Source organism: Salvia hispanica, chromosome 2, assembly GCF_023119035.1.
Source record: "Salvia hispanica cultivar TCC Black 2014 chromosome 2, UniMelb_Shisp_WGS_1.0, whole genome shotgun sequence".
Taxonomy (NCBI): domain Eukaryota; kingdom Viridiplantae; phylum Streptophyta; class Magnoliopsida; order Lamiales; family Lamiaceae; genus Salvia; species Salvia hispanica.
In genome coordinates, this window is record NC_062966.1 from 34,728,559 (window position 1) to 34,742,690 (window position 14,132).

At 38.7% G+C, this 14,132-nt stretch overlaps 4 protein-coding genes across 11 annotated transcripts; 2 read left to right on the forward strand and 2 right to left on the reverse strand.

Annotated features, from left to right (window-relative positions):
• The first annotated feature begins 932 nt into the window (after positions 1 to 932).
• On the forward strand, positions 933 to 6,100 carry LOC125205127 (probable galacturonosyltransferase 14). 4 transcript variants are annotated; one of them, XR_007173723.1, is made up of 7 exons: positions 933 to 1,337; positions 2,113 to 2,168; positions 2,286 to 2,441; positions 2,679 to 3,269; positions 3,953 to 4,255; positions 5,231 to 5,754; positions 5,830 to 6,100. XR_007173723.1 is itself a non-coding variant. In XM_048103942.1 (6 exons), exons 1-6 carry the CDS (start codon positions 1,109 to 1,111, stop codon positions 5,510 to 5,512), a joined length of 1,617 nt encoding a protein of 538 aa, XP_047959899.1. In that variant the 5' UTR covers positions 933 to 1,108; the 3' UTR covers positions 5,513 to 6,100. The 4 variants fall into 4 exon arrangements, 1 of the variants encoding a protein (XP_047959899.1); XR_007173722.1 differs by having other exon boundaries at positions 5,231 to 5,584; positions 5,667 to 6,100; XR_007173724.1 differs by having other exon boundaries at positions 5,231 to 5,584.
• A 244-nt stretch (positions 6,101 to 6,344) lies between these two features.
• On the forward strand, positions 6,345 to 8,696 carry LOC125205138 (membrane-anchored ubiquitin-fold protein 1-like). 5 transcript variants are annotated; one of them, XM_048103955.1, is made up of 5 exons: positions 6,345 to 6,888; positions 7,452 to 7,728; positions 8,025 to 8,156; positions 8,238 to 8,387; positions 8,498 to 8,696. In XM_048103955.1, the coding sequence occupies exons 2-5, from the start codon at positions 7,596 to 7,598 to the stop codon at positions 8,551 to 8,553; spliced, it is 471 nt and encodes a 156-aa protein (XP_047959912.1). In that variant the 5' UTR covers positions 6,345 to 6,888; positions 7,452 to 7,595; the 3' UTR covers positions 8,554 to 8,696. The 5 variants fall into 5 exon arrangements, with proteins under 5 accessions (XP_047959912.1, XP_047959914.1, XP_047959913.1 ...); XM_048103957.1 differs by lacking the exon at positions 6,345 to 6,888 and adding an exon at positions 7,086 to 7,102; XM_048103956.1 differs by lacking the exon at positions 6,345 to 6,888 and adding an exon at positions 7,116 to 7,240.
• Positions 8,697 to 8,761: 65 nt separating this feature from the next.
• On the reverse strand, positions 8,762 to 11,198 carry LOC125205126 (pentatricopeptide repeat-containing protein At3g29290-like). Its single transcript, XM_048103941.1, has 3 exons — positions 10,979 to 11,198; positions 9,179 to 10,874; positions 8,762 to 9,099 (listed from the first exon to the last, which is right to left on the reverse strand). The coding sequence occupies exons 2-3, from the start codon at positions 10,787 to 10,789 to the stop codon at positions 8,938 to 8,940; spliced, it is 1,773 nt and encodes a 590-aa protein (XP_047959898.1). The 5' UTR covers positions 10,790 to 10,874; positions 10,979 to 11,198; the 3' UTR covers positions 8,762 to 8,937.
• A 413-nt stretch (positions 11,199 to 11,611) lies between these two features.
• LOC125205136 (EID1-like F-box protein 2) lies at positions 11,612 to 14,082 on the reverse strand. The gene is made up of 3 exons (XM_048103953.1): positions 13,816 to 14,082; positions 11,954 to 12,784; positions 11,612 to 11,878 (listed from the first exon to the last, which is right to left on the reverse strand). Exon 2 carries the CDS (start codon positions 12,719 to 12,721, stop codon positions 11,978 to 11,980), a length of 744 nt encoding a protein of 247 aa, XP_047959910.1. The 5' UTR covers positions 12,722 to 12,784; positions 13,816 to 14,082; the 3' UTR covers positions 11,612 to 11,878; positions 11,954 to 11,977.
• Between the last annotated feature and the right edge of the window lie 50 nt (positions 14,083 to 14,132).

Consider the following 14,132-nt stretch of genomic DNA (forward strand, 5'->3'; position numbering starts at 1 on the left):
ATTAATTTAGTCTTGAAATTAATCTTACTTTAATACTCCACAGTTACCAACCGAGCATTAAATTACACACAAATTCAGAAATTTTATACAATAAAAAATGTACTCATCACTAAAAATGAACTCCTATTAATCCTATAAATTAATTTAGCTACATCCTATTATCCTATCTACATTTCATACTATTATAATCAAAGTCGGTATACTATGTGAGCCTGTGACATACGCCTATCATAGTAGACAATTGATTAATGACACCTATTAATTCTGGACTTAATTCCCCTAATCTGGTAACCTATCATTTTACGCCATAATTAATTATAACTTCTTTTTAATAATGGCACGGTTAATTATATACATAGGCTAAGCCAACCGACAAATTCCCCAAATCCTAATATACTAAAAATGCGATTTAAATTTTCCTTTCTGAGTAATTACGAAAGTCAAATCGGTCTATTCTTCTTTTATTGTTTTATTTTTCTTTTTTTGGACAACACGGTTTGAATTGTCGACCAAAGAAGATATAATTTCTGTTACTTAGATGTTATTACAATTAATAACGAGAAATCAAATACAATTAATTACGAGAAAATGATTATAAAGACTTAAAACGAACAACAACAATAGTTTCTCTCTCTACATTCACTCTTCCGACTCCCGATCCAGAGGAGAGATTCCGACATCAGCCATTAACGGCTAAATCTAGAGAGAGGTGGGGAGAATTGATTACTTGCTTTGCTGTGATGATTTAGTCGATGCATTGCTCTCACATTTACGTTATTTCATTCCTTGATTTGATTAAATTAAACTAGACACGGAAATCGGGAAGCAATCGGAACCCTAGGGGTGCTTGGATTGGGCGGGATTTTATTGGATAATTTCAATGCTGGGGAGGAGTTCACAGCTGGAGGGAAAACGAGATCGTTGAAATTTCCGGGGCGGATCTGATGGTGAACAGAGGCGCTTTATTGATTTTGGAGGATTGTTTGGACCTTGTTGTTTTGAAGGATATTGGGATTTGTTGCGTCGGCGGCGGTGATTGTTTGAATTTGGGGAGGTTGAAAGGGGGGAAAAGGAGGATAGTGGAGGAGAGGGTCGGCGGTGGAGGAATATGCAGCTGCACTTCTCACCTAGCATGAGAAGTATAACGATTTCATCAAACAACAGTGGAGGAAATGGAAATGGAGGTGGAGATTTGATGAAGATCAAGGTCGCAGCTCGCCACGTTTCGTATCGCACGCTGTTCCACAGCATTCTGATTCTCGCGTTTTTGTTGCCGTTTGCGTTCATTCTAACGGCTCTTGTCACCCTTGAAGGTGTCAACAAGTGCTCGTCGATTGGTACGTTTTGTGAGATTGTCGGCCTACTCATTGGTTATTCCATTGACATCATAATTTGATTATTGATTTTGTGTACTTCAATCCTATTTGTTCGTCGGTTGTATGCAATGGTATGGGAGCATTAATGTGTTTCTAGCTTCTAAAGTTGTGTAGATTGATGCGACACCTGAATTATGATTCACCGCCTTAAATGTGTTTGATGTTCTTGTTCAGTCCTGTTGTTGATGTGGCTGCTTGCATCAAGTGGTTTTTTTCTGTGTTAGGTGTCAGATATTTTAAGCTAATCTGCTAAATATCCTTTTCCTTGTTTCTTAATCTGCTAAATATCTCTGCATCAACTGGTTCAAGTCACCCCTCTATGCTTCTGTACAACTTTGATCTAGTGATAGTTTGGTGATCTTATTTATGGAAAGTTTTATGTAATCTCTTCTTCAACTCCGCACTTCCTACTAGCATGTAGTCTCTAGATGTTTAAAGCAGTGACGTGATGGATTACTCCCATGTTGCACAAAATCTCACGGATGGAGTAGCGTATATATATGTGTGTGTGTGCATATATTTATCTATGCAGTGAATTCTCCCTACTAACAATCGTTTATATACAACCAAACTTGTAGATATTTTCATCAAGACTGCTTCTAGTTCTTCCTTTTCTGTTTGTGGTTTTGGACAGATGCCATTGATTTCATTAAGCAATTTAATCTGAAGCTGTAATTTTCTTTTTATTCAAAAGCTTGCATATGTGCCCTCAAATTTTCTCTTTTATTTCTTTCAGATTGTTTAGGACGTCGGTTAGGACCAAAGCTTCTTGGTAGATCCAATGATTCAGGGGTAAACTTCTGTTTCTATTTGTGCACTCATGCGATCATTTTATCGCATAATTATCTAGTTAATTGCCCGTATATCAATCACAAAAAACAAGCTAAAACTTTGTCATTGTTATGACAGAGGATGGTGAAGGACTTTGTTAAGATTTTGAATCAAGTAAACTCTGAGAAAGTCCCTGACACTTTGAAGATCCCAGAATCTTATAATCAGCTTCTTTCTGAAATGAAAAACAACAAGTACAGTACAAAGGACTTTGCCCTGATTCTAAAAGGGATGGTATGTATTTGTGTATCTCATTTTTTTCACAGTTCCATACTATTTGTGTTAACAAATTATATATTCAGAAGTCACGTTCCTTCACCACTTGAGATGTTTTATATTTTTCCATGCATTTCATTCACGAGGTGATATAATCTCTGTGGTCCAAGATAAGCTTTAGTTCTTTGGATTTTCCCCAAGTGACCTTGGTTTCAAACTTCATTTTTTTTTAATAATTGCCTTTTCTCCATACAGATGGAGAGATCTGAAAGGGATATAAGGCAGTCCAAGTTCGCCGAGCTTATGAATAAACACTTTGCAGCTAGTGCCATACCAAAGAGTATTCATTGCCTTTCACTGAGGCTGACTGATGAGTATTCTTCCAATGCTCATGCACGCAGGCAGTTACCTGCTCCGGAGTTACTTCCTTTGCTCTCTGACAACTCCTACCATCACTTTGTGTTATCCACAGACAACATTCTTGCTGCTGCAGTTGTTGTAACATCTGCTGTGCAGAATTCTGCAAACCCTGAAAAGATAGTTTTCCATGTGATAACTGACAAGAAGACTTATGCTGGCATGCATTCATGGTTTGCCCTTCATCCTTTGCCTCCTGCTATAGTTGAAGTAAAAGGTGTACATCAGTTTGATTGGTTAACAAGAGAGAATGTTCCAGTTCTTGAAGCTGTGGAAAACCACTATGGTATTAGGAATTACTACCATGGGAATCACATTGCTGGGGCCAATCTTAGTGATACGACCCCACGAACATTTGCATCCAAATTACAGGCTAGAAGTCCAAAGTACATATCATTGCTTAACCATCTCCGCATATATCTCCCAGAGGTAATTGTTTGATCTATCAAACTTATATATCTTCCATGTTGTATGATTCACGTTTATATTATATTTATCTTAAAAGGGGGGTGTCATACCCAAAAATCTTGGTATGCCAGTATACTAACTGACAACTGTTTTCATCGTCAGCACTTGTATTCTTCTGTGTCTAAGTATATGTGATTCTAGGTAACACATTAAAACTGGAAGGTCCAGGGTGAGCTGGCGAGGTTAAAACTTCACATACAATCCTTTTTGAGAAAATTAAGACAATTAATCTTGTTCCTTTGCTTGAAGCTTGGCATGTTGATCCCTCATTGCACTCTGGTCAACTGAATGCATATTTCATTAAATTGTTGAATCTTCTACTGCTTATGTTTCAATCTTTTTAGGTGAAAAGCCTGGAGTCCTTGTTCTCTTTATCTTAACCATTCAGGTTCTTGATTAATAAAATTATTTCATCCAAAGAAATAGTTTGAGGGATATATGTTTTAGTAGATGACTAGATACCATGTCAAATGGTTGGAGAATGGCATTGGTTTTGTTTCTCACTCTGGCTGTTTATATCTTTTAATCAATGGATGGGATTGGAATTTGGTTCCACTTCCAGCATTTTTTTCCCAATGACATATTGTTTTCTTTCTTGAAATCCTGAAATTCATGAGGAGAATGATATTTTCTATGTTTTGCAGCTATTCCCGAACCTTGATAAAGTGGTTTTCCTGGATGATGATATTGTAATTCAACGAGATCTGTCTCCTCTCTGGGAAATTGACCTTAATGGAAAAGTAAATGGAGCTGTTGAAACTTGTAAAGGTGAGGATGAGTGGGTTATGTCCAAGCGACTCAGGAACTATTTCAACTTCTCTCATCCACTTATAGCAAAGAACTTAAATCCGGATGACTGTGCATGGGCATATGGGATGAATATTTTTGACTTGCATCAGTGGAGAAAGACAAATATTAGAGATACTTATCACTCCTGGCTTAAAGAGGTACACTAGAATTTCCATCCACTTTAAGTCATTTCTTGTTTATCTATTTTTTGGGCAGCTTAATTGATTAATAAAAAAAGGATTGCTCTTGGTAGCAAGGTCCAAGTCTTCACTTTAGCTGCTAGAGCACCAGATTTGTAATTACCAGCATACAGCCTAAAATCTCACAAATGAAAACCCTGTTCTTATATCCACATATCTATCTTCCCTATGGTTGAACTCTTCCCATTTTCAAAGAAGATAAAGTTGGGTTGTTTATCCATGCATCGTAGTTCTTGTTATGGTGCTCTATGCCGTCCTTAATGTTGCCCGAGCGTATTTTTCATTATGTCCTATTCCCCTGTTACCTCCAGGTTCCATCATTTGCCTCAATAGCCATATCTATAGATATTCCATCATGTAAAATTCTTCTGATTGTATGCTGGTTTCATCTCTACCCAGCCAGTCCTTTTGTGGCCCAGCCACCTTCAACCCGCATTAGAAGCCCCTATTTCAGCTACAATACCATTCTTAGCTAGTTATTGAGTTGGACCAACCCAAGTTGGTAATAAACATGCGCATTTATGTATAGCTCAATCTGTTTTTTTGGTGAGGTAAACTAGTGCTTTCTTGCAGTAGCCAATGGTAACATTTATGTATAGCAGTCTGGCATATTTCAAATATTGATCTTAAATTTGTGTGGAGATGTTGCTCAAATGTCAAAACAATTGAATCAATATCTAGATATAGAATACAATGCAATTGAGTTGGCTGGAGGTGGGTGAACAGGTTAATGGATGCTGGAAGAAGGAGCTGGTTATGTCTATGCAAGGATTTCAGTTGTGTAGAGTGCTGTGACTGTCATATGTTGAGGACTCGTTATCAGCATTTTAGATTAAATAAAGTTAGAATTTCTAGTTTAGCTCCCATCACACCAGCATGATGTGAAGAGTTTCTGTAATATGCTCTTCTAATGTGGGTGCTGTCTTATTGCAGAATCTTAAGTCAAACCTCACGTTATGGAAACTTGGAACTCTTCCCCCAGCTTTGATTGCTTTCAAGGGTCATGTTCATCCAATCGATCCTTCCTGGCACATGCTTGGGTTGGGCTATCAGAACAAGACAAATATTGAAAATGTGAAAAAGGCAGCCGTGATCCACTACAACGGCCAGTCAAAACCATGGTTGGAGATTGGATTTGAGCATCTCCGACCATTCTGGACAAAATACGTAAACTACTCTAGCGATTTCGTAAGGAACTGCCACATCTTGGAGTAGTAATGACACCAAACATGCACCAAGGAAATCATGGGAAAAAAAAGATGGAGGGAACTGCCACATCTTTGGCAGGTAATATTTATCAATTCATGATTAAATGAGAAAGAAACTGGGGATTTAGGTGAATCTCAGAACGCATTCACAATGTGGCCAGACATGAGACCCACGTTTTTGTTTGATTCGCCCCAGTCCTTGAAGCAGAGGATTGTATTACAAATCGAGGGATGAGATTCATTCTTCCAGTATGTAAAGTAGCATTCGTTGATATATTTTTGGTTGGATAAAGGACATGATATTATTTTTGCATATCCATACAGGGGTGTCACCCATGTTTTAGATAGTCGAAGGGAATAGTTGGTATATGCTCTGGTCCATTGCTTGATAGGACTGAGCTAAGATGCATTAAATCTCGAGGCTCCTACTACGGCCCCAATAGACGTAAAGACGACACTTTCCTCTTGTTTCAGTTTCCATTTTTCTGTTCAGATTTTTGCTGAAAGGCTTTTCAAAATCATGTATTTCTTTGTATGAACTATGAACCTGTCCAAACATTATATAGATTATTCTTTCATCATATTTACTTTTTAATTATTATTTTTGTTCTGCACTATGTTTGTATGCATTTTCTTTCAAGAATTTGGAGCATTTATATTGTCGAAGATTCGTTTTTTTTTTAAAATCAATTATTCTTGTTATAGTGTTAGTCCAGTTGGCAACAAGAAGGCCATTGGCATTAAAGAATTTGAATATTTGATTGATCAGATTCGTAATTATTTAAGATTATTTCTGGGTGGCCCCCGCCATAATTTGAATGATCTCTTTACCATTTTGTAAAGATTCTGCTCTTTATTGTTTAATGATTTTGTAAGAGCGAAGGGAAGAAGTAAAAAAGGTATTACCTCACAAAATCTGCAACGTGTCTTAATTTGTCATAAATGTGGAATGAATAAAAAAAAAGAAATGAAGATGGATAAAGTGATCCATCACACCTAATTGCCAGTTAAGGAAGGAATATCTTTAATAGAAATTTGTTGTAAATGTCAATTAGTACTTAATATATTACTATAATTGTTAATTGCCACAACTGTAAATGTCAATTAGTACTTCTAAATCATGGAAGGCGAAAAAGGAAAAAAGGAAAATCTAAGTCGATTTTCCCATAGAATTTGGGAAATAGCATTGGAAACTACGGAACACACTTGTTTTTGTCTGATCATTTTTTATCACTAATCAATAATCAATTAGCATTTAATGATCTATTATTACAAAGTTTATAATATCATTAATTTAGTGCTAATGAAAATCACCCTTTGTGTTTTCTTGAAAAAAGTTTCGAACTTGCTGTGAAAGAAAAAAGAAGGGAACATCAAGATCAAGTAAGTCTCACCTTTAATTTGAGTTTAATGACACTAGAAGATTGGATTTTCTATCTGAAATATGAAAGAAAATGAGGAAAAACAGTTTCTTCAGTTCCTTTATGGGGCCTTGACTTTCTGATTGATTTGGTGGAGACATGAATACAATGAAAAACAATAGTTGATGAAAAGTTTTTTCTCTTAAAAGAAAAAAGAACCTTTAGGAGTTTTTGAGGTTAGGGGAGGTGGTGAAATTCTAATGTCAACACTTATCTTTTTTTGGGTTTCATTTCACTGTCTCTATGTATAATAAGAAAGTGTATGACTGTGTGTGTGTGTGTCTAAATATTATTGGAGTTTGGACATGTACAAGGTTGAGGTTCTTATTCCCTGATGCTGGCCTTAGTTGAAATCTTTATTTTGTCATGATTTCTAATACACAATGAGTTACACATATGGTGCTCCACTTAACTTCCATTACATAGTGATATATATTCCTTTAGATAGGGATACATGTGATATGTGCACCATCACATTTTCAAGACTGTGTTTCTAATGAATCTGATCTCATGTTTTCTTTGTAGATAAGACAAGTATATGGAACTTGGGTGGATTTTGTGAAAGTCTATGCAGAGAAGATTTCTTGATTTGGCCTAAGCATCATTGAAGATTGACTGATTATTGCTTTGATCTTGGTGTCTCTTATCTGTGTAAATTAGTTTGAAGAGATGTCTGCAGCTCAAGATCAGCTCGAGATCAAGTTCAGGTTAACCGATGGCTCAGATATTGGCCCGAGAAACTTCCCTATGGCCACGAGTATCGCTACCTTGAAGGAGAATATCATAGCAGAATGGCCTAGAGGTTAGACGAATCGACTGTAATTCTTTTTATGTTGATGTTTCTTGACTTGTGTTGCTATGACATCGATTTGAATTCTAATACAAAGTGATTGTGTCGTGCCAAAATTTGTCTGAACTTGTGCTGAGGTTGACTTGTTACAGTTCTTGTAGGATCTCTAGATTTGAAATATACCCATTTTCTTGGGTGTGAAAAACTACCTTAACAGTATGAAAAGAAAAAAAACAAGAATGTTTGATCACTGCTATTTGCTGACAGTTTAGTTACAGCTCTGAGTTAGTCTGTAATGGTGTTTGTAGCTCTACTTTGTGTAAGCATCCTTGTAGGGATGCTACTTGTAACGTCGTTGCACGTTGCATTCTTCCCTCCGACCCCTTGTTCCTCTGCCAAATTTGGTTGGATAAGAGTTTCAGCTGATCTCCATGAGTCTGGTCTGCACTTGGATATTCTATGATGTTCTCTGATGATGTTTGTTCTTTTGCAAACACGGTAACGAAGTTGTTTTCGAGCAGAGAAAGAAGATGGGCCACATACAGTAAAAGACATCAAGTTGATCAGTGCAGGGAGGGTACTGGAGAACAGCAGAAGTGTGGGCGAATGCAGGAGCCCGTTATATGATATCCCAGGAGGCGTCACCATGCACGTTGTCGTTCAACCACACGGTTAGATTTCATATACCATACAGCCCTTTTCCTCATATTGAAATGCCATCTTCAGTCTCATACTATCTTCAACAGTTCTATCTCAGCAAGATTCTCTCTCATGCTTGCAGAAATGAAACCACAAACTGATCCGAAGCAGAGCAAATGCGCGTGTGTGATATTATGATATGCAGACTGATAGGCTCTTAGCTCCATCTACTTGAGTTAGAGATTGTTGGAGAGACCAAGATGAATGTTTCTTTTGCTTTTTTATAATTTCATTGTGATTTATTGGAATCTTAGTTTACTTATCTACTTGTTTTCCTCGTACCTTCATTTCAACACGAACATGAACACGATAACGTCTACACATCAAGTAGACAAGACACTAGAAATATTCTAAAACAAGACAAAACATGTTACTCCATATATTAGGAAAAAAGCAAAGCTCTGTTTACTATACAATATATCACTCTATGTATGAGAGAGAAAGAGAGGTCCGATTCATGTTGCAGTTAAGTTGCATCAGCAGAAGTGCAAAAACTAAATAAACCTGCAATACTTCTGCAAATCAACATCTGGGCAAGTTCTGCAGCATCATAGCCCGGGTTTTGCCATCGGGTTTGAGGCCAATCTCGCGCATTTTCTCGTACAATCTCCTCGCCAAATCAATCTCCTTCCTCAAGCATGATCCCTGTATAGCAGCATTGTATAGAGATCCATTTGGTTCTGCCTAAAACACCAACAAAAAAATAAAATAAAATCAGTAAGCATGTCTTCAAGTAGCAGGAAACACAGCTTCAACGTCTTACATTTAGAATTTCCTCCACGTCTTTCCAAAGGGAACCCCAAATGCAGCTTCTTATCAACGACAAGAGAGTGAATACATCCGGATTCTGTTTCTGATGAACCATGTGCTTGTATACTTGCAACGCGACCTTTGGCTTCTTTGCGGCCTCACAAGCTCCGATGACAAGATTGTACGATGTGACAGAGACGGGGAAACCGGCCCCTTCCATCTGCCATAGCAGCTGCATTGCCCTATCCCATAATCCAAGCCTCTGGCAAGACATCAAACAAGTGTTGTATATATGCAGGTTCAACACGGAACTGTGCTCTTTCCTAATGCTCTCGAAGAGCTGAAGAGCATCAGAGTGTCGGTTTGCTCTGTTCAGCGCACAGAGCAGGCCGTTCCACGTGTATGCATCGGGTGCATACCCCAACGACTTCAAGAGCTCGTACACGTTGAATGCAAGATCAACCTTGCCTGCTTTGCCCAGTGAATTGATCAGAGCATTACAAGTAACGAGACTTGGGTTCATATCGTTTCCCAACATGGTTTGCAAGATATCGAGGGCCGTGTCCCATTTCCCCTCCCTCGTGCACGCCCCTATTACAGCTTGCATAGCATCATCATCTGGGCTCAATCCGTTTTGAACCATCTCGTGATGGGCATCAAGAGCTAGCTCATTCTGACCACAGCGGACGAATATGCAGACCAGCATACGATACGTGACTGTTGTCCCTACACAGCCATTGTCTCTCAAACTTCTCCACATCCTCTCAGCCTGACGCCAGTCATTCACCTTCCCACACATCGCTATCATAGTGTTGTAAACAACCACATCCATGTGTTTCTTGGTTCTGCCGTCCCTTTCTGCTTCCTCAAACATGGTTAAGGCCACATCACGGCTCTGAACATCAGCCACTGCTTTCAAAACCAAGCTGTAAGTGTGGCCAGTGGCGATATCACTCGACTTCATGAATTCAAACACTCTCAAGGCATCATCTAGCCTTCTATTCCTCAACAGACACGTGAGAAGGGAATTACAAGCATGCGAACGAGGCAGCAGACCAGAAACGACCATTGATCTATACAATGTCAATGCACTCCTCACTTTATTCGCCCGACTGAGCTTCAGAATCCTATTTGACAACACTTCCTCATCTCTCTCCTCCAAATAGTGTATCTCATCCATACTCTCATCACCGGCCTTCAAAGGCATTGGTGCACGAACATCCAAACAGTTCCGATCATCCAATTCTCGATCAGCCAAACCACCCCAAGGTGGCAATATGTTTTTGGAGCCATTCCCATCAAGACCCTCTTTCTCTCCCTCACAAACCAACTCCCTAAGCTCAAGACTTGCAACATTGTTTCGCATACCTCGCGAAACTTTACTGTCTATTGACTTGCATAGCAGAAAACTTCCCCGTTGTCTAACTGTTCTTAAATACGAGTTTTCAGCCAACGCCACCACACCAAAACTATGATTTTTGGCTGAAACAGAATTCATATTCATCTTCCACCCAAAATCAAAATATGCAGAGCAATTGATGCACCGAAAAGGGATCCTAAAATCACGAATGCTTGGATGAACTGAAACAGAACATGCTGGTGGAGTACTCAGCACCTCCACCATTATCAAAACTAACCTTAGAAGCCGAATTACTGAACTTTCCTTCCCAAATTAGCATCAAATGAAGCAATACACCAGAAACTCCTTCCTAAAGTAAGAAAGATTCAATCTTTGGAATAGAGCACAACAGAAATGAAAGGTTGCAGTCCGGTTCAGAAGGATTATGAAGCTAAACAAGAATCGAAATTTTACCTTAAATAGTCATCAACTAAGATGAAGACTCGGGTATAAATCGCAGAGAGACAATTGATTCCTTTCGAATTGCCGCCACTGAGATTGAGCCCCAACTGCAGCGACGCTGCTGGAATCGGACTCGCAAAATTGAAGGTGAGTAGGAAAGAAGAGCGGAAATGGCGGCAGATGGATTTCCGAAGGAAGAAGAGATAACAAAAAGTTAACCACTCGGGTTTTTCACTTCATTTTAATTTTCGTTTTCTGATTCGATTAATTTTGATTTATTATTTGTATATTTTTACTATTTTTGTGGCTTGTATTAGTGTCCAATTTTGAGTTTAATTATGTAAGAATTATTTTGATTTATTACTGTTTATCTTTATTTTTTGTACTAGCTTTTACTACTTAGTTTACAATTTTGAGTTTGATCATGACAATTTGCCAAATAAAAGCAAAAGAATTGAATTTTAGTCCATTCCACATCTCAAAATCTAAAAAATAAATCACGAAAACTGAAATTTTTACTATTATCACATCTGTCCTTTTCGGCAAATTACGCGCTAATGTGGCGACTAGTTTAAAGCGAATGAATAAAACATCGTTTCAAACTTAATTAGACGTTGTTTGATCCAACACCGTTTTATCCTCGTGTTTAGTTGAACAGATAGTATTCAATCATATTGAAATAGTGAAATTAGACAGCTTCTCAGTCAGACAGTTAATGTATATAGTAAGGTCACAAATCACAGCACAAAAATGTATAAATAACAGACCATATTTACAGACACCAACATTCTGCTACCCCAAAAACAGCAGCAGATTATACACACCAAGCTTCACTCAACATCCCCATCCTCCATCCCTCGGCTCGCCTCCGTCTCGACCCACAGCCTCGATTTTCCCAGTGAAGGTGCATCACTGCTCACATGAAGAGACAAAGCTGTAGAGCAGCAAATAAAGAAGCTGAAAATTGAAGAAAATTAATGGAAATACCTGACTTAAGAGTAAAAATCTGCATCACTCCTCAGATGCTTCATCTGTATCAGATAAAGGCAACAAGGTGCATATCCCGAGCACGTGTCCGTTGAGACACACATAATACTCGATGCAGTCATCGTACGCGCCGAGCCTGCAGCTGGCGCTCGAGGGTATCATGTTGGCTGCCTGCATGTTCCACAGCTTCGCCTTGCAGTATGGACACACCTCCTTCGGATGCAGCGGGGCACCCCGGCTGATCAACAGTTTCCTGACTTTAGACGTCGCAAAGGATTTGAAGATCCCACGGAAAAACCCTATATCCCCTTCCTCCCCTTGGTCGAGATGCTCACAGGGGTCGGAGATGTACAAGACGTCCGTCCTGCATTGTGATAGGAGAAAGCTCTTCCCCGATGTCCTTGAGAAACGTGTCCTGTACACGAAATGGCCGGGGACGTGGACGCGGTTGAACAGCCCGTCTTTCTTGCATCCGGAGCAGTATATGAGAAGCTTTCCGAGGGCCCTCCAGCTCCCATCCACGATATGGCTTCCGCTGGAGTGGAGATCGCGCATCATCTTAGGAGCCCGTGTCTTGCAGAACTCCTTCCAGAGGACTCGTTTGGCGAGATCGTCTAGCCATTTGCACGTGCAAGAAAGGGCCACTATCAACTTAGGGTTCCAGTTCAAATGGTTGAAAACTAAGAAGATCACTTCCTCACTAAGGTGCCCTTTGGTACAAACACAGGCTGCGGAGTGCACGCAGCGATATTGCTTTGTGATATGCATTTTACGACTGAAACATCAAGTCATAGTGAGTTTCAGTGTGATGCCTGCAAATTTCTCCGATGCCTGTGATCATAAGAAGAAAACAACAATAAAATATAGTACTAGAAACTGTTGCGATGACAAAACAAACTCTCCGTATCTATGCACATATACGCACAGAGAGATTATATATCAATATCACAAAGCATAATCAACAAGAATATACTAGAATGGCTTCATCCTAATTATAATATATCTCTAGGTCAAGAACCAACACGAATCCATCAACAAATCATAGTTCTCGAGAGAAGCAAAAAATTGCACGAAGGTAACGTCTGCCAAACATGGCTTATGCTTTCAGCATATAGTAGTAATTAACAAAAAGAACTCAAGAGAAGCTACTTTCATTGTCACCAAAATCTAGAAACAACAATGAACCCGCATTCAAGCTTCTTTAAGATGAAGGCAGACTGTAAACATACAACTCCAAACAGGAAACAAGAAATCCACATCACTTCAAACTTACAAGTGCATGACTAGAAAAGGCGGGCGGCACATGTACAAAGCAAGATGCGGTGAGAGTTTATTCTATCGATAATGGCTAAAGTGTATTTGAGGGACGTGGACTGATAATCAATCATTCTTCTACAACAACACAAATTTAACACTTCCAAATGTGTTTTCCTATATCACCAAAGATAACGAGACTAGGTAGGGTTTGTGGCAAAGAACTAAACATGTTAATCTTTCAACTATTCATAATCCACTAATTAACGAGAAGGGAAGGTTCTGTTCTTCCTAAAGTGTTCTATAACAACAACCAACAAGCTCAAACGCACTTCAACTATCACATAATCTACAAAAACAGTCAGCTACCATACAAAAAAATCCAAAATACATTTTACCTAAAACAGAAGGAAGATAGAAAAACAGAACACAAAGAACTTCCCTTCCAACACATTTCAAATCGAAACACCCAAAATTTCACCTCAGTCCACAAATTTCAGCCGCAATAACAAGATTTCAAGAATCGTGCAAAGGGGCAAATTTCGATGATGGTAAAAATGAAATCGTCAAATCATTGCACAACATGCAAGAAAGGGCCAAGATTTTACCTTTAAACAAGAAGAAGCTCGTGCCCAGAAAATAAAAATCCAATCTTTATTGCCAGAAGGGTTCTAAAAATACCGGAGCCATGAAAATTACAAAATAATTCAACGGTATGTGACAAAATAAATACACCCTTTATAACTGAAAAAAGCACTCCAGTGTTACTTAAGCTTGCAAAAGAGCCAATGAGAGGCGTTAAATGGATTTATATGTTGAAATCAAATAATTTTATGTGGACATATGGAGGCCTATATATGGTGAGATGGTTAGGTGAGGTGTATCAACATTTATATTGGTGATAAAGATTTGTCCAACTATGAGA

Bases quoted from the DNA above. Each gene is read 5' to 3' on its own strand.
- LOC125205127 (XM_048103942.1), top strand. From the start codon at position 1,109: ATGCAGCTGCACTTCTCACCTAGCATGAGAAGTATAACGATTTCATCA. The intron at 2,442-2,678 runs GTATGTATTTGT...TTCTCCATACAG, and splicing joins CCCTGATTCTAAAAGGGATG to ATGGAGAGATCTGAAAGGGA. The intron at 3,270-3,952 runs GTAATTGTTTGA...TATGTTTTGCAG, and splicing joins TCCGCATATATCTCCCAGAG to CTATTCCCGAACCTTGATAA.
- LOC125205138 (XM_048103955.1), top strand. From the start codon at position 7,596: ATGTCTGCAGCTCAAGATCAGCTCGAGATCAAGTTCAGGTTAACCGAT. The intron at 8,157-8,237 runs GTCTGCACTTGG...GTTTTCGAGCAG, and splicing joins AGCTGATCTCCATGAGTCTG to AGAAAGAAGATGGGCCACAT. The intron at 8,388-8,497 runs GTTAGATTTCAT...TCATGCTTGCAG, and splicing joins CGTTGTCGTTCAACCACACG to AAATGAAACCACAAACTGAT.
- LOC125205126 (XM_048103941.1), bottom strand. From the start codon at position 10,789: ATGGTGGAGGTGCTGAGTACTCCACCAGCATGTTCTGTTTCAGTTCAT. The intron at 9,100-9,178 runs GTAAGACGTTGA...TTGGTGTTTTAG, and splicing joins ACGTGGAGGAAATTCTAAAT to GCAGAACCAAATGGATCTCT.
- LOC125205136 (XM_048103953.1), bottom strand. From the start codon at position 12,721: ATGCATATCACAAAGCAATATCGCTGCGTGCACTCCGCAGCCTGTGTT.